Source organism: Leuciscus leuciscus, assembly GCF_965113295.1.
Source record: "Leuciscus leuciscus genome assembly, chromosome: 8".
Taxonomy (NCBI): domain Eukaryota; kingdom Metazoa; phylum Chordata; class Actinopteri; order Cypriniformes; family Leuciscidae; genus Leuciscus; species Leuciscus leuciscus.
Genome location: NC_138732.1, coordinates 80,838 through 104,051, shown reverse-complemented (window position 1 = coordinate 104,051; position 23,214 = coordinate 80,838). Strand labels below are relative to the sequence as shown.

The following is a 23,214-nucleotide window of genomic DNA, read 5'->3' as shown; positions in this document are numbered from 1 at the left end:
ATATCGAAGTTCATTAAAAATAATAATTTGAGACACTTTACAGCACTTTGAGACCGTATATCAGCATTTCTCCTCAGTCCACTAATAAACTGAAGCTGATTTTTACATAGTTGGGTGTATCAGTAAAGATTCTCTCTAATGTACATATTCCTTTCAATTATTAAATTCATTTTAGATTTTTTTTTGTATCAAGTAGTCTATTGTAGTGTCTTATTATTATTTGATGTGGATGTGTATTAATGTGAGACAGTAAACGTTGTGGGACGCAAGGCAATTTTTGATAGAAATTCCAACAATAAAGTGAAAATTTTATTGAACCTGAATTATAATCAAGGTTTTTTGTTTGTCATTCAATTTATTGTCCACCGTTATTTTAAAACCTTCCCCTTTAAATGAAAGTTGGGAACACTGAATGTCATCATAAAGCTGTCATCACTTCATTGGAGGGAAAGTGAGAGAGATCCTCTGGTCTATTCCTTTCATTTTCTACTTTTACCACTTTTATCTTTCAAATCTGATGTGGTCAACCTTAGTACGTCCACCCTTGTTAAAGTAAATATTTTGTATAATGGTTGAACTCATTTACCTGAACTTGACCACAATAATTTGTCATGTTTTACAACACGCTAAGATGACTACACTAACATCAGATTCTCTACTCTCTATGATGGCCAGAACACACCGGAGACCAGGAATGAGCCCAAGAGAATTAACTACTGCTCTTTTCTTTTTTCTTCTTCAAAATTGTTATTTCTAGACCTGGTTTGTTGCTTGTATGTCATGTGCCTTTGGTGAACACACATATGTCATGTGCCTATGGTGAACACACACGTCATGTGCCTATGGTGAACACATATGTCATGTGCCTATGGTGAACACACACGTCATGTACCTATGGTGAACACACGTCATGTGCCTTTGGTGAACACACATATGTCATGTGCCTATGGTGAACACACACGTCATGTGCCTATGGTGAACACATATGTCATGTGCCTATGGTGAACACACACGTCATGTGCCTATGGTGAACACACACGTCATGTGCCTATGGTGAACACACACATGTCATGTGCCTATGGTGAAAACACCTCATGTGCCTATGGTGAACACACACGTCATGTACCTATGGTGAACACACGTCATGTGCCTATGGTGAACACACTTCATGTGCCTATGGTGAACACACCTCATGTGACTATGGTGAACACACACGTCATGTGCCTATGGTGAACACACGTCATGTGCCTATGGTGAACACACCTCATGTGCCTATGGTGAACACACCTCATGTGCCTATGGTGAACACACACGTCATGTGCCTATGGTGAACACACGTCATGTGCCTATGGTGAACACACCTCATGTGACTATGGTGAACACACACGTCATGTGCCTATGGTGAACACACACGTCATGTGCCTATGGTGAACACACACATGTCATGTGCCTATGGTGAACACACCTCATGTGCCTATGGTGAACACACACGTCATGTACCTATGGTGAACACACGTCATGTGCCTATGGTGAACACACCTCATGTGCCTATGGTGAACACACACGTCATGTACCTATGGTGAACACACCTCATGTGCCTATGGTGAACACACGTCATGTGCCTATGGTGAACACACTTCATGTGCCTATGGTGAACACACCTCATGTGACTATGGTGAACACACACGTCATGTGCCTATGGTGAACACACGTCATGTGCCTATGGTGAACACACCTCATGTGCCTATGGTGAACACACACGTCATGTGCCTATGGTGAACACACCTCATGTGCCTATGGTGAACACACACGTCATGTGCCTATGGTGAACACACGTCATGTGCCTATGGTGAACACACCTCATGTGACAATAGGTGTGTTCGACATCGGCTGCGGCTGGATGTAACCGATCGGCGAGAGTAGCCGCGTGCAGGCGGGGAGGAGCTGCAAACGGAGACGTGAAGTCGGACACTTTCTGGTTCCCGTAGTGACCGCTCACGTGGTGTTTGCATACTTTACCACAGCTGCAGTGAAATAAATGCAATATTTGCCAAATAATACACAGATGTTTCATTTCATGAGACATGTTCATTCAATACTTTATGTACTGCTTCATACAGCGTCTGTTTGAACAAGAATAAAGTTCAACATAAGCAACTATCAATGAAGTGGAGTCTACGTTTTTTAAGCAGTTTTAATTTGATAAACATGACACAATATAACATGACAACGACATGAAAAGAGTGTTCACTGTTATAATAAACTGATTTGAGAGCATTAGAGGAACTAAAGGTGTTCGAATAAACACGAAACACACGTGATCGTTGTCATGCGGTGAATCCGGCCAATCGTGGAACAGCTGTGTCGTCATCAGCCCTCCTGCAGCCCAGTGCAGCCGCTCTTGAGAAGCTGCGCTGGCTGAGTTCTCCGGCTACTCTCGAAACGCTCTCGCGGTACTTTGATGCCATACGTCACAGTCACGTGGCGTCAGCGCTGTATCAAGTCGGACAAAATTTCTAACCGGCATGCACTGCTTCAAGTCAGCCGCCGATCGGTCTGCGCAGAGCTGTATGAAGTCGAACAAGCCTTATGGTGAACACACACGTCATGTGCCTATGGTGAACACACACGTCATGTGCCTATGGTGAACACACACATGTCATGTGCCTATGGTGAACACACTTCATGTGCCTATGGTGAACACACCTCATGTGCCTATGGTGAACACACACGTCATGTACCTATGGTGAACACACGTCATGTGCCTATGGTGAACACACCTCATGTGCCTATGGTGAACACACACGTCATGTACCTATGGTGAACACACGTCATGTGCCTATGGTGAACACACTTCATGTGCCTATGGTGAACACACGTCATGTGCCTATGGTGAACACACCTCATGTGCCTATGGTGAACACACGTCATGTACCTATGGTGAACACACGTCATGTGCCTATGGTGAACACACTTCATGTGCCTATGGTGAACACACCTCATGTGCCTATGGTGAACACACACGTCATGTGCCTATGGTGAACACACACGTCATGTGCCTATGGTGAACACACGTCATGTGCCTATGGTGAACACACCTCATGTGCCTATGGTGAACACACACGTCATGTACCTATGGTGAACACACGTCATGTGCCTATGGTGAACACACACGTCATGTGCCTATGGTGAACACACCTCATGTGCCTATGGTGAACACACACGTCATGTACCTATGGTGAACACACGTCATGTGCCTATGGTGAACACACTTCATGTGCCTATGGTGAACACACCTCATGTGCCTATGGTGAACACACTTCATGTACCTATGGTGAACACACACGTCATGTGCCTATGGTGAACACACCTCATGTGCCTATGGTGAACACACCTCATGTGCCTATGGTGAACACACACGTCATGTGCCTATGGTGAACACACACGTCATGTGCCTATGGTGAGCACACCTCATGTGCCTATGGTGAACACACGTCATGTGCCTATGGTGAACACACTTCATGTGCCTATGGTGAACACACCTCATGTGACTATGGTGAACACACACGTCATGTGCCTATGGTGAACACACACGTCATGTGCCTATGGTGAACACACACATGTCATGTGCCTATGGTGAACACACCTCATGTGCCTATGGTGAACACACACGTCATGTACCTATGGTGAACACACCTCATGTGCCTATGGTGAACACACACGTCATGTACCTATGGTGAACACACGTCATGTGCCTATGGTGAACACACACACGTCATGTGCCTATGGTGAACACACTTCATGTGCCTATGGTGAACACACCTCATGTGCCTATGGTGAACACACACGTCATGTGCCTATGGTGAACACACACGTCATGTGCCTATGGTGAACCCACGTCATGTGCCTATGGTGAACACACCTCATGTGCCTATGGTGAACACACACGTCATGTACCTATGGTGAACACACCTCATGTGCCTATGGTGAACACACACGTCATGTGCCTATGGTGAACACACACGTCATGTGCCTATGGTGAGCACACCTCATGTGCCTATGGTGAACACACCTCATGTGCCTATGGTGAACACACACGTCATGTACCTATGGTGAGCACACCTCATGTGCCTATGGTGAACACACCTCATGTGCCTATGGTGAACACACGTCATGTGCCTATGGTGAACACACACGTCATGTGCCTATGGTGAACACACGTCATGTGCCTATGGTGAACACACACTTTAGTTGTGTTCGACATCGGCTGCGGCTGGATGTAACCGATCGGCGAGAGTAGCCGCGTGCAGGCGGGGAGGAGCTGCAAACGGAGACGTGAAGCCGGACACTTTCTGGTTCCCCTAGTGACCGCTCACGTGGTGTTCGCGTACTTTACCACAGCTGCAGTGAAATAAATGCAATATTTGCCAAATAATACACAGATGTTTCAGAGACATTTTCATTCAATACTTTATGTACTGCTTCATACAGCGTCTGTTTGAACAATAATAAAGTTCAACATAAGCTACTATCAATGAAGTGGAGTCTACGTTTTTTAATCAGTTTTAATTTGATAAACATGACACAATATAACGTCGCAACGACATGAAAAGAGTGTTCACTGTTATAACATTTTTATTGGTGAGCTTTAGAGGAACTAAAGGTGTTCGAATAAACACGAAACACACATGATCGTTGTCATGCCGTGAATCCGGCCAATAGTGGAACAGCTGTGTCGTCATCAGAGCTCATGCAGCCCAGTGCAGCCGCTCTTGAGAAGCTGTGCTGGCTGAGTTCTCCGGCTACTCTCGAATCGCTCTCGTGGTACTTTGATGGCATACGCCACAGTCACGTGGCGTCGGCGCTGTATCAAGTCGGACAAAATTTCTAACCGGCATGCACTGCTTCAAGTCAGCCGCCGATCGGTCTGCGCAGAGCTGCATGAAGTCCAACAAGCCTTACGGTGAACACACACACGTCATGTGCCTATGGTGAACACACACACGTCATGTGCCTATGGTGAACACACACACGTCATGTGCCTATGGAGAACACACACATGTCATGTGCCTATGGTGAACACACACACGTCATGTGCCTATGGTGAACACACACACGTCATGTGCCTATGGTGAACACACACACGTCATGTGCCTATGGAGAACACACACATGTCATGTGCCTATGGTGAACACACACACGTCATGTGCCTATGGTGAACACACACACGTCATGTGCCTATGGAGAACACACACATGTCATGTGCCTATGGTGAACACACATCTTCATAGTTAAGCTCATTGTAAGAAAGAAAAGAAAAAATAAATCCTTTTCTGTAAGGCCTGAAGAGGCAGAATGTAATCAAAGCAGAGTCACTGTTGTCATGTGTACAGTTCATGTTCTCTGTGTGTGTGTGTGTGTGTGTAGAAGACTGTATTGCTCTATATCTGTTCAGTGTGTTTGATTACAAACTGACTAAATATACACCGGATGCAATAATAATAATAATGTGACTGACTGGTAAATCTAAAATCTAAAAAATACATACAGAAGAGAAATAAATGTGATTTATTTTTTATTTTTAACAGGGATAATAAACAAAACTGTGATGTAACACTTTAAACAACATCATGAAATCAAACAGGTTTTTCTTTTGGTTTTCTTGCTCTTCTCAATCAAATCAGGGTTAGTGACAGCAACATCAACATCAGCATCAGTGACAGGAACATCAGCATCAGTGACAGGAACATCAGTGACAGGAACATCATCATCAGCATCAGTGACATCATCATCAGTGACAGGAACAGAGATATTAAACACCACTAACAGCTGCAGTAACAAAACATCTGTAATGTTTTGGTGAATCCGAGCGTTGCTGTCCGGCTCTTAGTGAAACAGGAGATGATGTCGTCAGTGAAACAGATCCTCCAGAGGATGATGATGATGAAGAGGAGATGAGGATGTCATCAGTGAAACAGGTCCTCCAGGAAGCTGGCGGAGCCGTGAGTGGACGGCTGAGGGAACAGAGGAAGAGGATGAAGAAGATGATGACATCATCAGTTCATCATCCTGTGTGTTTAACTCACCAGAGTGAAGCCCGTCTCAGAGTCTTCATCATCGTAATCTTCTATTTCTGGCTCCTCTTCATCCTCTGAATGATCTTCATGAGCCAGAGAGAGTCTGAGCACACACACACACACACACACACACACACACACACAGTTACTGAAACACTGTTCTGCACACGAGTGACTGGACCGCAGCAGAAGAGCAGAACTCACGTGCTGAGATGCGACTGGACGCTCTGAGTGAGAGGACTGAACCGCTGTCTCACACTCTTCCTCAGGAACCTGCCGCACACATGAGGGATTATTCACAGATATTGATATGATTTCAGCTTCAGTGTTAGACTGATGTCACTGCTGTATGAGAGGAAGGTGAGAAACTCTTCATCACATGAGCTGTGTCCTCATATCATCATTTGTAGCACGTGTGTTTTGGTGCGTTCGAGTCCTCCTGGGAAGTTCGTGCGTACGAGGTGGGAAGGCGTGTTTATGACGTCACGTGTGTTCAAGACCCTCTCGTCGAAGTGAGATGGCGGAGCACTTTCTCTTATTAATTACACAAAGATACAGCAAGGCTCTTAAGGCTCAGCAAGACGATATCTTCTTTTGTGTTCAACAGAAGAAAGAAACTCACACAGGTTTGGAACAACATGAGGTTGAGTAAGTGATGACACAATTTTCATTTTTGTGTGAACTATCCCTTTAAACTCTAGTTCTAGAAAATGAAGAACAAAGAAATGTGCATCAGGTGTTTTTAATGAATCTATGAAGCCGCTGCAAACTTTAGCGTTACATATGTGAGCCTGGATCACAAAACCAGTCACAGTCGCACAAGTTTATATGTGGCAATGGCCAACAATACATTGTATGGGTCAAAATGATAGATTTTTCTTTTATGCCAAAAATCATTAGGATATTAAAGCTGCAGTCGGCAAGTCTGGCAGATTGAGGGGACTCCCGTGCCCCTCCCATCGAGTTCGATAGAAACCCTAACGGTTGCATAGAAACCGTGTCTATTCCTCGTTTAGTGAGATCAAATAATAAATCTAATGCAGGATCTAGGAAAAGTCTAATTGTTATTAAAACAGAAAATGTTGCTATTAGTAAACAAAAACTATTTCTAAAGCTAGGTCTTCTAAACATTAGATCACTCACACCTAAGGCAGTTATTGTAAATGAAATAGTCACAGATAATAGCTTCGATATACTTTGCCTTACTGAAACCTGGCTTAAACCAAATGATTATTTCGGTATTAATGAGTCTACTCCTCCTGGATACTGTTATAAGCATGAGCCCCGTCTGATTGGTCGTGGCGGAGGTGTTGCAACCATTTATAGAGATATTCTAAATGTTACTCAGAAAACGGGTTATAAGTTTATTTCATTTGAAGTACTTGTACTAAATGTTACGCTCTTAGATGTTAGAAAAACATCCCTATTATCTCTAGCCTTGGCTACCGTATATAGACCGCCAGGGCCTTACGCTGATTTCCTAAAAGAGTTTGCAGATTTTCTCTCAGACCTATTAGTCAATGTCGATAAAGCATTAATTGTTGGAGATTTTAACATACACGTAGATAATCCAAATGATGCGTTAGGAGCTGCGTTTACAGATTTATTAAATTCATTTGGGGTCAAGCAAAACGTCACCGGACCAACTCATCGTCTTAATCATACACTCGATTTAATTATATCACATGGAACCGATCCAACCGATATAGATATCATTCCACAAAGTGATGAAGTCACTGATCACTACATGGTAACTTGCATATTACGTACTGCTGTAATATGTCATGCGGCGTCGCGTTATCAACCAGGCAGAACAATCCTCCCATCCACCATAGATAATTTCTCAAATTGCTTATCTAATCTGTCTCAGCTGCTGCCTGAACCCAAACAAACAGATGAACTAGAAGAACTAACTAGCACTATGAGCACCATTCTCTCTAGAACATTGGATGTGGTTGCACCTATTAAATTAAAAAAGGTCAGAGAGAAAAATAAAGCACCATGGTATAACAATACTACGCATGTTTTAAAGAGAGAAACCCGTATTTTAGAGCGTAAATGGAAACAAACTAATTTAGAGGTCTTTAGAATCGCGTGGAAAGACAGTATGTCACGTTATAAAAAGGCCCTAAAAGCGGCCAGGGCTGAGCACCTCCGCAAACTAATAGAAAACAACCAAAACAATCCAAGGTTTTTATTTAACACCGTGGCTAGACTAACAAATAAACAGACGTCACCCAAACAAAATATCCCGTTACAGTTCAGTAGTAATGATTTCATGAACTTCTTCACTGAGAAAATAGAAAGCATCAGAACCACAATTGTAAACGTTCAATCTTCAATCGCGCCTTATAATTCAGCTTCAATTATCACCCCGCAAGAACAATTACAGTGCTTTACAACTATAGAACAAAAAGAGTTAAATAAACTTATCACTTCATCTAAAACAACAACATGTTTATTAGATCCTATACCAACTAAACTACTGAAAGAAGTGTTACCTGTAGTGGAAGAGCCTCTCCTCAATATTATTAACTCGTCTTTATCTTTAGGTCATGTTCCAAGAACATTTAAACTGGCAGTTATAAAACCTCTCATTAAGAAACCACAATTAGATCATAATAATCTAGCAAATTATAGACCCATTTCAAATCTTCCATTTATGTCTAAAATATTAGAAAAAGTGGTGTCCGCTCAACTGGGCTCTTTCTTGCAACAAAATGATATCTATGAAAAGTTTCAGTCTGGATTCAGACCGCATCATAGCACTGAAACTGCGCTCGTTAAAATCACAAATGATTTACTTTTAGCTTCTGACCAAGGCTGTATCTCAATACTAGTTTTACTTGATCTTAGTGCTGCGTTCGATACTATAGATCACACAATACTCTTAGATCGACTACAAAATTATACTGGTGTTCAAGGACAAGCACTAAGCTGGTTCAAATCATACCTATCTGACCGCTACCATTTTGTCTATTTAAATGGAGAAAAATCGATCATAACCCCAGAAAACTATGGAGTGCCGCAGGGATCTGTATTAGGCCCTCTGTTATTTTCAATATATATGATGCCACTTGGAAATATTATAAGGAAACATGGAATTAGTTTCCATTGTTATGCTGATGACACTCAAATATATATTTCATCACGGCCGGATGAAAACGCTAAATTTTCCAAATTGACAGAGTGTGTTAAAGATATAAAAGATTGGATGACGCGTAATTTTCTTTTATTAAATCCAGACAAGACAGAGGTAATACTTATCGGTTCAAAAAACCACCCACAAAACCTCGCACAATACAACTTTAACATCATAGGATGTCCTGTTACTTTATCCTCTACAGTAAAAGACCTGGGTGTTATACTCGATTGCAACCTGTCTTTTGAAAATCATATTTCATATGTTACAAAAACAGCCTTTTTCCACCTTAGAAACATTGCTAAGCTACGTAATATGCTATCAGTTTCTGATGCAGAAAAGTTAGTTCATGCATTCATGACCTCGAGACTGGATTACTGTAATGCTTTATTAGCTGGTTGTCCTGCATCCTCAATAAACAAGCTACAGTTAGTCCAAAATGCCACCGCTAGAGTTCTTACGAGATCAAGAAAATATGATCATATAACACCGATTTTATCATCACTGCATTGGTTACCTATAAAGCTCCGTATTAATTATAAGATATTGCTACTGACTTATAAAGCCCTAAACGGCTTAGCTCCAGTCTATTTAACGGATCTTCTATCACCCTATAATCCATCGCGCTCTTTAAGATCACTAAATTCAAGGCTTTTGGTCATACCTAGGATATCCAGAACCACCAAAGGAGGGAGAGCATTTTCACATTTGGCTCTAAAACTCTGGAATAGTCTTCCTGATACTGTTCGTTGCTCAGACTCGCTCTCCCAGTTTAAAACTAGATTAAAGTCGCATCTCTTCAGCCAGGCATTCATATAATCCTACAGTTCAAACTACAATCCGGCCTCTAGCTCATAAATGCCAGAGGAGAACTGGCCCCCGACTGAGCCTGGGTTCTCCCAAGGTTTTTTTTCCTCCATTAGGTCACCTGATGGAGTTTTAGGACACCATTAGGTCACTTGATGGAGTTTTTCGGTTCCTTGCCACTGTTGCCTTTGGCTTGCTCAGTTGGGGATATTTTGGGGATATTTAATTTAATTTTATCAATCAATAAATTCCTCTTGAAACAAACTTTGTTGTATTATTTTAATTTAATACTGTGAAGCTGCTTTGATACAATCTGTATTGTGAAAAGCGCTATACAAATAAACTTGACTTGACTTGACTTGACTTCGTGCTCATCAGTGCGTGTGCACCAGATCTTCTGTGAGCGCGCCCGTCTCTTCAGCATCCACCAACACCATGGACTCGGAGGAAGGGTTAGGGTTAGGCTTAGGCTAAGGCTGCCCTGGGTTAGGGTTAGGCTTAGGCTGACCTGGCTAATTGACCCATAGATAGCAATAACTGAGGAACTGGAAGCTTGTTAGTAGGTTTTCTCTCCACCATCACGCTTCCTCAATCCAACACACCTGCGAACTTCAGGCGTGTGCATGTGATATTGTAACGTGTGCGAGGGGGGAGGGGGGGGCTCTGTGGCGTGGGTTAGGGTTAGGGTTAGAGTCAGATCTCACACAGCCCGGCGCTGATTGGACCAGAAGAACCGGGAGCGGTGGATTTTTGCAAAACAAATAACAGGCTTTAGGTGGAGGCAGAAGCGCAGGTTTTTAAAATTTCCTACCGTAAATATATAAAACATTTATTTTTGTGAGTGAATGCAACACAATTGCCAACATTAATGAACAACTTTAAAGGAGATTTTCTCAATGTTTAGATTTTTTTTTTGCTCCCTCAGATTCCAGATTTTCAGATGGTTGTATCTCGACCAAATATTGTCATATCCAAACAAAACATACATCAATGGAAAGCTTTCATGTGATGTATAAATCTTAATTAAACCCATGTGACTGGTTTTGTGGTCCAGGGTCACATATTACATTTTATAATGCCATCATATTCTGTGCAGGCAATTAGCTTACTTGACTGTAAATAGAAAAATCTGATAATATCACTGCTAAATACCTTTAAGTATTGTGGTATTACACCATATTTCTCACTGACACGCACCCAACTCGTAAAGATCGGGGCTTAAAGAAAATCCCGAACTTCCCACTCGTATTTACGACATTGTGGTGGTGTTCATGTTCAACTCGTGAATAAAATTTTTACGAGATGACTTGAACGCACCATTATTTACATCCTATTTGTAGCTTGGATATAAATGAATGTTTAAAGTGTTATACTCGTCTGTGAAATCATTGTCGTCCATGTCATCGCGACGAATGTGTGAGATCACAGCTGCAGTTTCCACAGCACCGACCAAACCTGCACACACACATACATCTGAATATAGAATATTTGCACACATGAATGTTTGCGTGAGAGAGAGAGAGTGTGTGTGTGTGTGTGAGTGAGAGTGTCGATGTGTGTGTGCATGCACTAACTCTGTGTGCGTCTGCGTTTTCTCCTGGGTGTTTGAGCAGCAGACGCTGGCGTTTCTTTCGATCCTGCAGTCAGAGATCGTTCGTACATCCTCACAAAGTCACAGTTCAGGACCGAGGAACAAACGCGACGCAGATCCGCCGCCCTGGAGGAGAGAGAGAGAGAGAAAGAGAGAGAGAGAGAGAGAGAGAGAGAGAGGGAGAGAGAAACATCACACTGATGAACTCAAACATGAGTCACATGATCAGTGATGTCAGTGATACTCACAGCTGCTTGCGTTCAGGCTGCAGGAGTTTGAAACTGAATTCACTGAGAATCTCCAGAAAACTCAGATTCATCAAGTCGCCCTTATCAAGCCCTTGACTGGCAAAACGGATGCCGTCCCTACGCAAACCAGAGAAACCAGTGTGAGAACGACAGAAACCAGTGAGAGAACGACAGAAACCAGTGAGAGAGAGACAGAAACCAGTGAGAGAACGACAGAAACCAGTGAGAGAGAGACAGACACCAGTCAGAGAAACAGAAACCAGTTAGAGAGTGATGAACGCACTGGTGTAACGCCAGCAGCGGCTCGCGGACGACACGAAGGTTGATGCTGAAGTTCACCGCCAGTTTCTTTGCAAGAGATCTGATCTCCATCATCTCTTCATCACGACAGTCCTGCTCAAGCCCTGAGAAGAGCTGCTCTCACACACACATGACAATGAAGAGAGATGATGCAGAGGTTGCTGACTGAAACTACACACACTCATAATCACACTCACACAAACACTCCCTCTCACACGCACTCACTCCCTCATGCGCACTCACTCCCTCACTCACTCACGCGCACTCACTCCCTCTCACGCGCACTCACTCCCTCCCTCTCACGTGCACTCCCTCCCTCCCTCTCACGTGCACTCCCTCCCTCTCACGCACACTCCCTCACTCCCTCTCATGTGCACTCCCTCACACGCACTCACTCACTCTCCCTCTCATGCGCACTCCCTCGCGCGCACTCCCTCACGCGCGCACTCACTCTCACGCGCACTCACTCCCTCACATGTGCACTCCCTCACTCCCTCATGCGCACTCACGCGCACTCCCTCACACGTGCACTCCCTCACGCTCACTCCTTCTCACACGCGCACTCACTCCCTCACACGCGCACTCCCTCTCACGCGCACTCCCTCTCACGCGCACTCCCTCTCACGCGCACTCCCTCTCACGCGCACTCACTCCCTCTCACGCGCATTCACTCCCTCTCACGCGCACTCACTCCCTCCCTCACACGCACTCACTCCCTCTCACACGCACTCACTCCCTCCCTCCCTCACACGCACTCACTCCCTCACACTCCCTCTCACGCGCGCACTCACTCCCTCACACTCCCTCTCACGTGCACTCCCTCTCATGTGCCCTCCCTCTCACGCGCACTCCCACAAATATTAACACACACACACACCTGCTGCAGACACAAGCACACAGTTCTGGCACTTTCCACGGAGCTGATCATCTTGGTTTTGCTGAGAGTCTCTTTGATGATGTCACCGAAATCCCTGTAGAACTACAGAAAAAACACACAATACATTTGTTAAATATTGGTGATTTTACCCGAAGCCACTTACAAATAACAATAATACAAGCAGAAACAATGAAAAACACAAGCGGACCAAATAAACAAGAAAAGAAGCTCATGTAAGATTAGATGCTTGGAGACACTGATCTGATCTGAATAATGACACTATTGTCTGAATGTGCTGATGAACACACACACACCTTATTGTAGTATTTGAGTATGTCTGTGGCGGCTCTGAGCTCCAGGACACCGTATATGATGAGTTTACAGTATCCAGCCAACTGTATCCTCCTCTGCAGCAAAGCAGCCATCTTCATCTCTTCATCCTCATCTGCACACAATCATCATTACACACCGCTCACCACATTACAGCTGATGAAGGAGTTCATTTCAAATGCAGAGTGTGAATCAACAACGTGTGTGTAAATACTTCAAGTAAGAATGTTTTCATCAAACACGACAGCTTGAGGAGAAAGATACATTTTTAAAGTGTTAGGTGTGTAAGTATGTTGTGTTTCTCTGTGTGTACATGAATTTGTCTGTGAGTCTGTGTGTGTGTATGAGTGTGTGCGCACGTGGGTCTGTGAGTGTGCGTGTACAAGTGTGTCAATGTTTGTCTGTGTGTGTGTGTGGGGGGGGGGGGGGGGGGGGTGAGACTGTGTGTATGTACATGTGTACTGATGTTTTTCATCAGTGTTACAAATGGGGAAAAAATGGCTAAAAGATCATTCTTTTGAAAAAAGCTTGATTAAGTGTCTAGGTTTGGTCTGTTGAACACACTCATGTACCGTTCAGATCTTCGTCGGCGTCACTGAAGACGTAATCGATGATGAAAGAAGCCATTTCTGCTTTCAGAGACTCGTCAGGACTGAAGCGCTGCAGCGGCGAACCCTCTCCTTCACACACACTTCCGAACACGAGCAGCACGTCACATAGACACACAAATGCCTTCAGAAACACACACACACACAGCATTCGCTCTAAAGGATGTCTGACACGATGAACAAACATAACGTGATAAAACACACAATATATACAGTGTTTGCATTTACCAAGATACTCCTGATTAATCAGTCCATCGGATCTCTCACTCACTCACACTAAATCACTCACTCACACTAACACACACACACACACACACACACACACACACACACACACACACACACACACACACACACACACACACACACACACACACACACACACACACACACACACAGAGTGAAACACACACAGAGAGAGTGAAACAGAGAGAGAGTGAAACACACACAAAGAGAGTGAAACAGAGAGAGAGTGAAACAGAGAGTGAAACAGAGTGAAACACACAGAGAGTGAAACAGAGAGAGAGTGAAACACAGAGTGAAACAGAGGAGTGAAACACACACAGAGAGAGTGAAATAGAGAGAGTGAAACACAGAGAGAGTGAAACAGAGAGAGAAAGTGAAACACAGAGAGAGTGAAACAGAGAGAGAAAGTGAAACACAGAGAGAGAGAAACAGAGTGAAACACACACAGAGAGTGAAACACACAGAGAGTGAAACACAGAGAGTGAAACACACACACAGAGTGAAACACACACAGAGAGTGAAACAGAGAGAGAGTGAAACACACACAGAGAGAGTGAAACAGAGACAGAGAGTGAAACACACAGAGAGAGTGAAACAGAGAGAGAGTGAAACACAGAGAGTGAAACAGAGAGAGAGTGAAACAGAGAGAGAGTGAAACAGAGAGAGAGTGAAACACACACAGAGAGAGAGTGAAACAGAGAGAGAGTGAAACAGAGAGAGAGTGAAACAGAGAGAGAGTGAAACACACACACATAGTTAAACAGTAACACACACACACACAGAGAGAGCCGTACCTGGTTCCTGACGCGCCTCTGAGCCACGGACAGACAGCTCACACACACCACACAGAAGCAGTGGAGAGACTTCAGCACACGCTTCAGCTCCACCTGACAGACACAACATTAGCAGGATCAACACTCTTCAAACTCCTCACACTCTCTCACACACCCATCAGGGCAAAAGCTTCTGAACACACACAGGAGGAATGAACATGACCGAAAGAGAGACGCACCCTGTGTGTTTCTGCAGTGTGTTGCGTGATCGTCACTCCTTTCCAAAACAGATGGAAGGCTGCGCACTTCAGAGCTGGAACCATCAGCTACATACACACACACACAATTTACATTGTCATAATAAGACAGTTTGTGCATGTGTGTGTCTGAGAGTGTGTGTGAATGTGTGTTTGATGAGAATGTGTCTGGGACCTTTTCGTTGATTTCTCTCGTCTCCACTCCCATCTTCAGCAGTTGAAAGCAGAACTCAAACAGGTTTCTTCCAGTCATATCTCTGGCACTGATACACACACACACACACACACACACACACACACACACACACACACACACACACACACACACACACACACACACACACACACACTCTGTTAAGATGCTTCAACACTATACTAACATAAATCACACACACATACATATACTCTCTCACTCACACACACCTGCTGAAGATGGCAAGAACGTTCAGAGAGGAAGCTGCTCTGTAGAAATCATCTTCATCAGCCGATCCCTGAGAAACACAAACACACTTATGAACTGATGCTGTTTACATCCGTGTATTTAAGCAAATGTAAAAATATTGCATTAAAAAAACGCTGGATTGAAACACAAAGATGCACTTAAATATTAAAATGTGCATAAACATATACGCACTCAATTGAGGTGGATCATTTCTAATACCTGTTCAGAATAAACCCCTCAGAACCTTATGTGCCTCAGTGGAGGCTGTGATTGGATAACTGGAGTAAACAGTGGACCAATAGCATCGCAGCATCTTTAATGTTGGTTTGGTGTTTCTGAAATGCCGGAGTCGAAGTGTGTGATCAGAATGATTTGGTTTAATTCCCTCCAGAAGCGTCTCACACGAGTGTGTTCCCGAACACCAGCATCCGAACGCAAGAGAACATGACAGCGTTTACTGTGTTTCGTCTGACGCTCTGAGACACACTCGTTTATGATGGAGGGAAAAAGAGCCCGATTCCAGAAACTTAGACTTTTATCACTGATATTTTACACCAGGAAGTGATGGTTTTGTTCTCTTGAACACATGGGATGGAAACGCTGCTTTATTCACAAGCGTTTAATGAGATATTCCAGTTTTGTTCATAAGTTGTTCATAAAGAGAAACTGTGAGAAAATGAACAGCTGACTAACCCTTACCCGAACTAGCTAACCCTAACCTCTGCAGATCACGCTGGGACAGAAAGAACTTTAACACAGAAAAAATAATGCTTTTTTATATTTAGATTTCCATCAAAACAATGGAAGTCCAATAGTAGATTTCTACATTTATTTGTTTAAGATGTATTTGTTTTATTCTAAACCAGAAGCAGAGCATGTGATAAAGAGAGGATTGAGTTTCAGTACCACAGGATCTCGGTGAGTATCAGTACCTGCAGGATCTCAGTGAGTTTCAGTACCTGCAGGATCTCAGTGAGTTTCAGTACCTGCAGGATCTCGGTGAGTTTCAGTACCTGCAGGATCTCGGTGAGTTTCAGTACCTGCAGGATCTCGGTGAGTTTCAGTACCTGCAGGATCTCGGTGAGTATCAGTACCTGCAGGATCTCGGTGAGTTTCAGTACCTGCAGGATCTCAGTGAGTTTCAGTACCTGCAGGATCTCGGGGAGTTTCAGTACCTGCAGGATCTCGGGGAGTTTCAGTACCTGCAGGATCTCGGGGAGTTTCAGTACCTGCAGGATCTCGGTGAGTTTCAGTACCTGCAGGATCTCGGCGAGGTTCGAGCTGAACTTCTCCACGGTGGAATCCAGCATCTGACTGACGGCTCTCTCCACACGGCCACAGAACGAGTAACAGTCACTGCAGAGCGCACACAACACTCGCACACACGCCTCCAGCACACACTCCTCACGGTGCTTCAGCATAATGTCACACACCTGAGACAGCAGCAGATCCAGACACTGACACACACACACACACACACACACACACACACACACGAACAACAGAATATGATATATTTGAATGCATCTCATATATATGACTAACAATATTTGTAGTTTTTTTGCTATTAAATATCACATTGCAGGAACTGCACAAAAGCCAATAGAGGATCAAAAATGTTGTATGGCATAAAAGAGTGACCAGTTGCATTTAAAATTACCATTACACATGTGTAGTTTAAACCTAATGCTAAAACTTTCAAATTCCAACAACAGTTTATAAAGGTAATTTATCAACAGATTCAGATGCAACCGTTGCAGTTCATGAGTGAACAAGGCATTTACATTTATGAACGTGTGTGTGTATATATATATATACAGGGTTTTTCCTGGCTGAAAATGAGGCGGAGGTGGCAAAATCCGATAGCTCGGTACCTCTAGGGGGGTCCGGGGGCATGCCCCCCCGTAAGAAAATTTCGTACATTTTAAAGATAAATGCATTAATCTGGTGCATCTTTTTATGTATAATGACCACTAGAAGGTGAAAAAAAAAACACTTAACTTTACCTGATTCAGTATCTGATGTCAGATGAGATGTGGTCAGGCTATGTCAGTGTCATTATTCTAATGTTATTTTCGTAACTTATTTCGAAATAAAGTTTCCTCACCTCAGAAAAATGAACTTGAACCTGTCCTGTCAGATGTTAACGTTACTGAGCTGGTAACATTTGACAAGCCGTGTAAATCACTTGAATGTAAATAAAGCGCAAAAAAAAAACAAAAAAAAAAACTACGATTACACAACTGAAATTAGTAAGCCATGAAATTACAAAACAGTACTAGTAAATTACGTGACTGCTACTTGTGATAGCTTATTTTATAAAAACGGCAGAAGAATTTCGGCTATTGCCTAAGTCAGGCTGGCTCTATGGATATATTTTAAGTAACCTAACTAGTTTGAGAGCCGAAGCTTAAGAAAAACAGTATCGGTACCTGGCTGTGACAAGTGAAGGCACTTCGATGCTGCAGAGAAGGTGCTTCTTGACTTTCGTGCGTCTGTGGAGGTTGTGATAACTGACAGGTGATGTTGAAAAGGGGGAGGGGCAGGGGCTCGTGCGCTTTCGCAGAAATTTACCTTGCTCCGTTTGAGACAAGCACGTTTAGGTGCTTAAAGCCCTGCATTTCAGCCCGAGCCCGACGTGCCAATATTATTATTATTGACTTATTTATGCCCCTAGGGCCGGGCTTCGGGCCAATTCTCACGTCATAATTCACATGCGGGCCGGGCCTCTGGCTTTTTTTGGGTTATCCTTCTTTTTATATTTTTAGACATTAATTAAAAAATATGAGAAGCTGACGACGACGATAGAAAAACAAACATAGAAAGACATTTCATAACCTCATAACTTTCATAATCTTATAATTACACAGTGACATATGACTGACATGACAGTCTCTCATGCACGCACGCACACACACACATACACACACACACACACACACACACACACACACACACACACACACACGCACGCACGCACACACACACAGAAGGTTTCCCATCAGTGCGACCCACGATTCACCTCATGTGCAAATAATGGAGAATATTAAGAGAAAAAATCGCAGATGGCCAACTTAAAACGCAGCGGGAAGAGTGATAGAAGAGAGGAGGACTGGGTTAAAACCTTAGGCTACACTGTGGATGCTATTCTTTTTCTCCACGATGCTCTGTAAAAGACTGCTCTAACTTTTCGTTTGATTGGACTTTTATTTTCGTTTAACTGTTGGAAACTACTTGAAAAAAGAATGGCCATGTTCTGTCGTGCATTTTTGAGGTAAGATAACCTGCAAGTTTATTTAATTTAATTGGTTTAGATAGGCTATTGCTCCTTTCGTTTGCGAGCGCTGGTTCGAGCAGCCTGAGCCTGCCTCAGTATTTAAAAAAAAGTTGTTTTACTCACTGTGGTTTAATAAATAATCATTTATTTGTGATGATCACATAATTCTGATGAGCTGTCGGACTTGTGCTTGAGCGTCTCGGGCCAGGGCCGGGCTCGTGCTTATTCTGATGCAGTCGAAATGCGCAGAACGGTTTGAGAATGGAATGGAACCCGGCCGTGAACCCGCTGCGGAATCGTGTCGGTGGAAAAGAGGTAACTTATCTAATCATGTGATTCCGTCTTGAGTTTTTGTCGACAGACGGAGGCGGCCCGAAATTTGACGGAGGCGGCCGCCTCATAATTCTCTATGCAGGAAAAACCCTGTATATATATATATATATACTGTCAGTGATCAGAAACTCCTACTTTCTCCAGGCGTCCGGATGTGCCGTAAACCTCCAGCTGGAAGAACAGCGGCGCTGAGAGCAACCGGCTCACCTTACCCACATCTGCAGAGAACTGAGGAAACACTGAGTTTAATGACTGCATCACGTCTCCGTCTGAAGGCCACGACACAGCAGGGGTGCTGCTTGCAATTTTGGGCCCTATGAAAGAATATGATGTTGGGCCCCCTATCGCACCCAGTCCATTAATAAAATCGATCTCCGTGGGCCCCAAAAGTGCATGGGTCCTTAGAATCATCCTAACCCCCCCCCCCCCCTCCCTTAGCGGCGCACTTGCGACACACACAGTAAAAGATCTAGTGGTGACGAAAGCTGACTGTCTCCTCGTGTCATCTTGAACACAGTAAACGCACTACAGGCGACTAGCACATGTTCTGTGAGGGGAAATATCTTTATCAGCAGGAATCAAGAGTAAACTGGGACTGCACATATAAATCACTTTACTCCGGCGGCTCATGTTATTATAAACACATCCACATGTTGGGACTGCTCAGGTGAGATGATGTTAAGTTATATCAGCCTTCTGCCTGTGCGTCTTCACGCTCACTTTTATTCTCATGCACTGACTTGTTCACTAAACTGAATAGCCAATCAGAGTCTGTGAGGCCCGGCTGTGTGTGTGTGTGTGTGTGTGTGTGTGTGTGTGTGTGTGTGTGTGTGTGTGTGTGTGTCAGGGCCTTCAATCCATCCAAACACAAACCAGTCGTGCTTTACCGGTTCATTACTGAGTGCTGTAATCTATCGATAGCCCTTTAAATCTGTGCTAGATGATCTGAATCTTAAAACAGGCAGAAACAGTGATTTATCTCTATCTGTGATGATGATCATGTGAGATCAATGACGCTCGAGACTCACCTTCGCCAGTAACTGAGGAAACACAGGGATGAAGTGATTAGTGATGCGCCTTCGTTCCTGGACCTGCAGACGCTTCTCCCGCGCAGTCACAGTCTACACACACACACACACACACACACACGTTTGCCAAGATGATAACTGAGCGAAGCGTGTGAGATAAACTAATCTGAAACGAGTGATTACAGAAAATCTTTGAGTTGAAAGTGAACTCATGCTGATTGCACGACAAATAATAGATAATGAAAACAATTGACTAATTTGACTATTAATTTAACTAATTTGATTATAGATTAAGTTATAGATTAATGATGTCTGTGAACAGAAAACATCATGACGATGCTTTATGAACAAAACGCATGTGAGCGAGTGAGTGGCTGCAGGAGGAGCCTCTGGTGTAACTGTCAGGTGCAGGTCATGATATTAAACTGACTGTACATGGAAAACAGCAGGAAGTGGATCTATAAAAAGCATTTATAGTGTGAAGAAATGACAGTTCATACAGTTTTTAACTCTTTCCCCACCAGAGTTTTTTTTAAATAAAGTTGCCAGCCACTCCCAACGTTTTAAGTTTACTTAAAAAGACAATATCTGAGCAAAAGAAAATTTTTTTGTCAAAGGCTTCATCCAGATCAAACACAGATCGAGTCCATCAACACCTCAAAGCTTCAGTCCTGTAGCTCATCCTGGGTCAACATTTCATTCAGGAACATTAGACAGGTTTAATTTATAAGATGTTTGATAAGCGCTTTATATTTTACATGTGCGTCAGCAATGCTTCCATCGCTTGTTTCTGCTTCTTCTTCTCCTGTGTTTTGATCAGAAGATTCATTAATCTTTCAGATGATGTGTAATAGCGCCCCCTACTGTATAACAGTGAAAACACGGATTGCTGGGAAATTCCGTCAATGGCGGGGATAGAGTTAATTTAGCAATTTACAAGCCATTGTTTCTATTTTGTGCATAATGTGTAACATTGTATGTATTATAGACACCTTCAGTTTACACATTTATTTGAATGGCAACATTGGGCTGGATTGTGGAATAACATACTTTACAAATAAATGTTTAAACCAGCCCAGGGTGGTTAATCTGATTAATCAAAGAAATAATTGGCCAATTAATAGATTTTTTTAAATAATCATTAGTTGCAGCCCTATATTAGTCTTGTAAGATGTTAATAATCCAGCTGCTGTACTGAAGGTCTTACACACACACACACACACACACACACACGTCTCTCACCTTCCTGGTGGAGCGTGAGGGGGGGGGCGTGGCCTCGGCTGCCTGTCTCACTGCACACATAATGATGTCAATCAGCGCACTCTCCAGCTCGTCCTCCACACCTGCACACACACACACCATGATGTCAATAAGCACACTCTCCAACTCGTCCTCCTTCCTGCAGCGCACACACACACACACACACACACACACTCACCTCCTTCCTGCAGCAAGAGTGATGTCATCACATCCCAGTCTTTTAGCTCCACCCCCGCAACGTCCCACAGACTATCGACTAGATACGCAGCGTGATCATGATACTGACACACACACAGAAGACATTTAATACACACATATCTACAGTCACAGGCTGTTCATCTGGTTAGAATATCAATATACAGTGAAGTACGTGAACACCAGGAGCCTCATTTATGAAACGCACGTACGATCAGATTTAAAATGAAATTACAAGGAATTTGTCTTGCATCAAAATTGAGGAACAAATTGGGGTTTATAAAGGCAGAAACTAAGATGAATAAGTTCTTATGAATTCTTATAATTATGGCAACATCCTCTATGAACATCTAGTGAATCACTGTATGCTTTGTTCACTTAAATTATTAAGCAGTTGATAACTTGACCCACGTTGTAATCACATTATCAAATGAAAAACATTTTTTTTTGTCTTTCTGCATTCAAATCCATTTGGCTCAAAGATCTGAGTGTGCTCTGAGGGTGTGTGAGTGTGCTCTGACTCTGAGGGTGTGTGAGTGTGCTCTGAGGGTGTGTGAGTGTGCTTTGACTCTGAGGGTGTGTGCGTGTGCTCTGAGGGTGTGTGAGTGTGCTCTGAGGGTGCTCTGAGTGTGCTCTGAGGGTGTGTGCGTGTGCTCTGAGGGTGTGTGCGTGTGCTCTGAGGGTGTGTGAGTGTGCTCTGAGGGTGTGTGCTCGGAGTGTGCTCGGAGTGTGTGTGAGTGTGCTCTGAGGGTGTGTGAGTGTGATCTGAGGGTGCTCGGAGTGTGTGTGAGTGTGCTCTGAGGGTGTGTGAGTGTGCTCTGAGTGTGTGTGAGTGTGCTCTGAGGGTGTGTGAGTGTGCTCTGAGTGTGTGTGAGTGTGATCTGAGGGTGCTCTGAGGGTGTGTGAGTGTGCTCTGAGTGTGCTCTGAGTGTGCTTGGAGTGTGCTCTGAGTGTGCTCTGAGGGTGCTCTGAGTGTGCTCTGAGGGTGTGTGAGTGTGCTCTGAGGGTGTGTGAGTGTGCTCTGAGGGTGTGTGAGTGTGCTCTGAGGGTGTGTGAGTGTGCTCTGAGTGTGCTTGGAGTGTGCTCTGAGGGTGTGTGAGTGTGCTCTGAGGGTGCTCTGAGGGTGTGTGAGTGTGCTCTGAGTGTGTGTGTGTGTGCTCTGAGTGTGTTCTTAGGGTGTGTGTTCTGAGGGTGTGTGTTCTGAGGGTGTTCTGACGGTGTGTGAGTGTGTTCTGAGGGTGTTCTGACGGTGTGTGAGTGTGTTCTGTGAGTGTGTTCTGAGGGTGTGTGCTCTGAGGGTGTGTGAGTGTGCTCTGAGGGTGTGTGAGTGTGCTCTGAGGGTGTGTGAGTGTGCTCTGAGGGTGTGTGTTCTGACGGTGTGTGAGTGTGTTCCGACGGTGTGTGAGTGTGTTCCGAGGGTGTG

General features: G+C 43.8%; 1 protein-coding gene across 1 annotated transcript in view; it reads right to left on the bottom strand.

Moving 5' to 3' along the window:
* Positions 1 to 5,562: 5,562 nt before the first annotated feature.
* The window catches only part of stag3 (STAG3 cohesin complex component), a gene marked incomplete at its 5' end in the record, with an annotated part of 47,847 nt that continues 30,195 nt past the window's right edge, over positions 5,563 to 23,214 (bottom strand). The window contains 19 exons of the mRNA XM_082178692.1: positions 5,563 to 6,014; positions 6,087 to 6,180; positions 6,282 to 6,350; positions 11,400 to 11,481; positions 11,601 to 11,743; positions 11,866 to 11,982; positions 12,149 to 12,279; positions 13,043 to 13,144; positions 13,357 to 13,487; positions 13,945 to 14,104; positions 15,021 to 15,113; positions 15,239 to 15,325; positions 15,432 to 15,519; positions 15,680 to 15,747; positions 16,955 to 17,155; positions 19,444 to 19,536; positions 20,337 to 20,429; positions 21,579 to 21,679; positions 21,775 to 21,877. Coding sequence (XP_082034818.1) covers positions 5,967 to 6,014; positions 6,087 to 6,180; positions 6,282 to 6,350; positions 11,400 to 11,481; positions 11,601 to 11,743; positions 11,866 to 11,982; positions 12,149 to 12,279; positions 13,043 to 13,144; positions 13,357 to 13,487; positions 13,945 to 14,104; positions 15,021 to 15,113; positions 15,239 to 15,325; positions 15,432 to 15,519; positions 15,680 to 15,747; positions 16,955 to 17,155; positions 19,444 to 19,536; positions 20,337 to 20,429; positions 21,579 to 21,679; positions 21,775 to 21,877 — 2,004 coding nt within the window. The 3' untranslated portion in view covers positions 5,563 to 5,966. The remainder of the gene's footprint in view (positions 6,015 to 6,086; positions 6,181 to 6,281; positions 6,351 to 11,399; positions 11,482 to 11,600; positions 11,744 to 11,865; positions 11,983 to 12,148; positions 12,280 to 13,042; positions 13,145 to 13,356; positions 13,488 to 13,944; positions 14,105 to 15,020; positions 15,114 to 15,238; positions 15,326 to 15,431; positions 15,520 to 15,679; positions 15,748 to 16,954; positions 17,156 to 19,443; positions 19,537 to 20,336; positions 20,430 to 21,578; positions 21,680 to 21,774; positions 21,878 to 23,214) is intronic.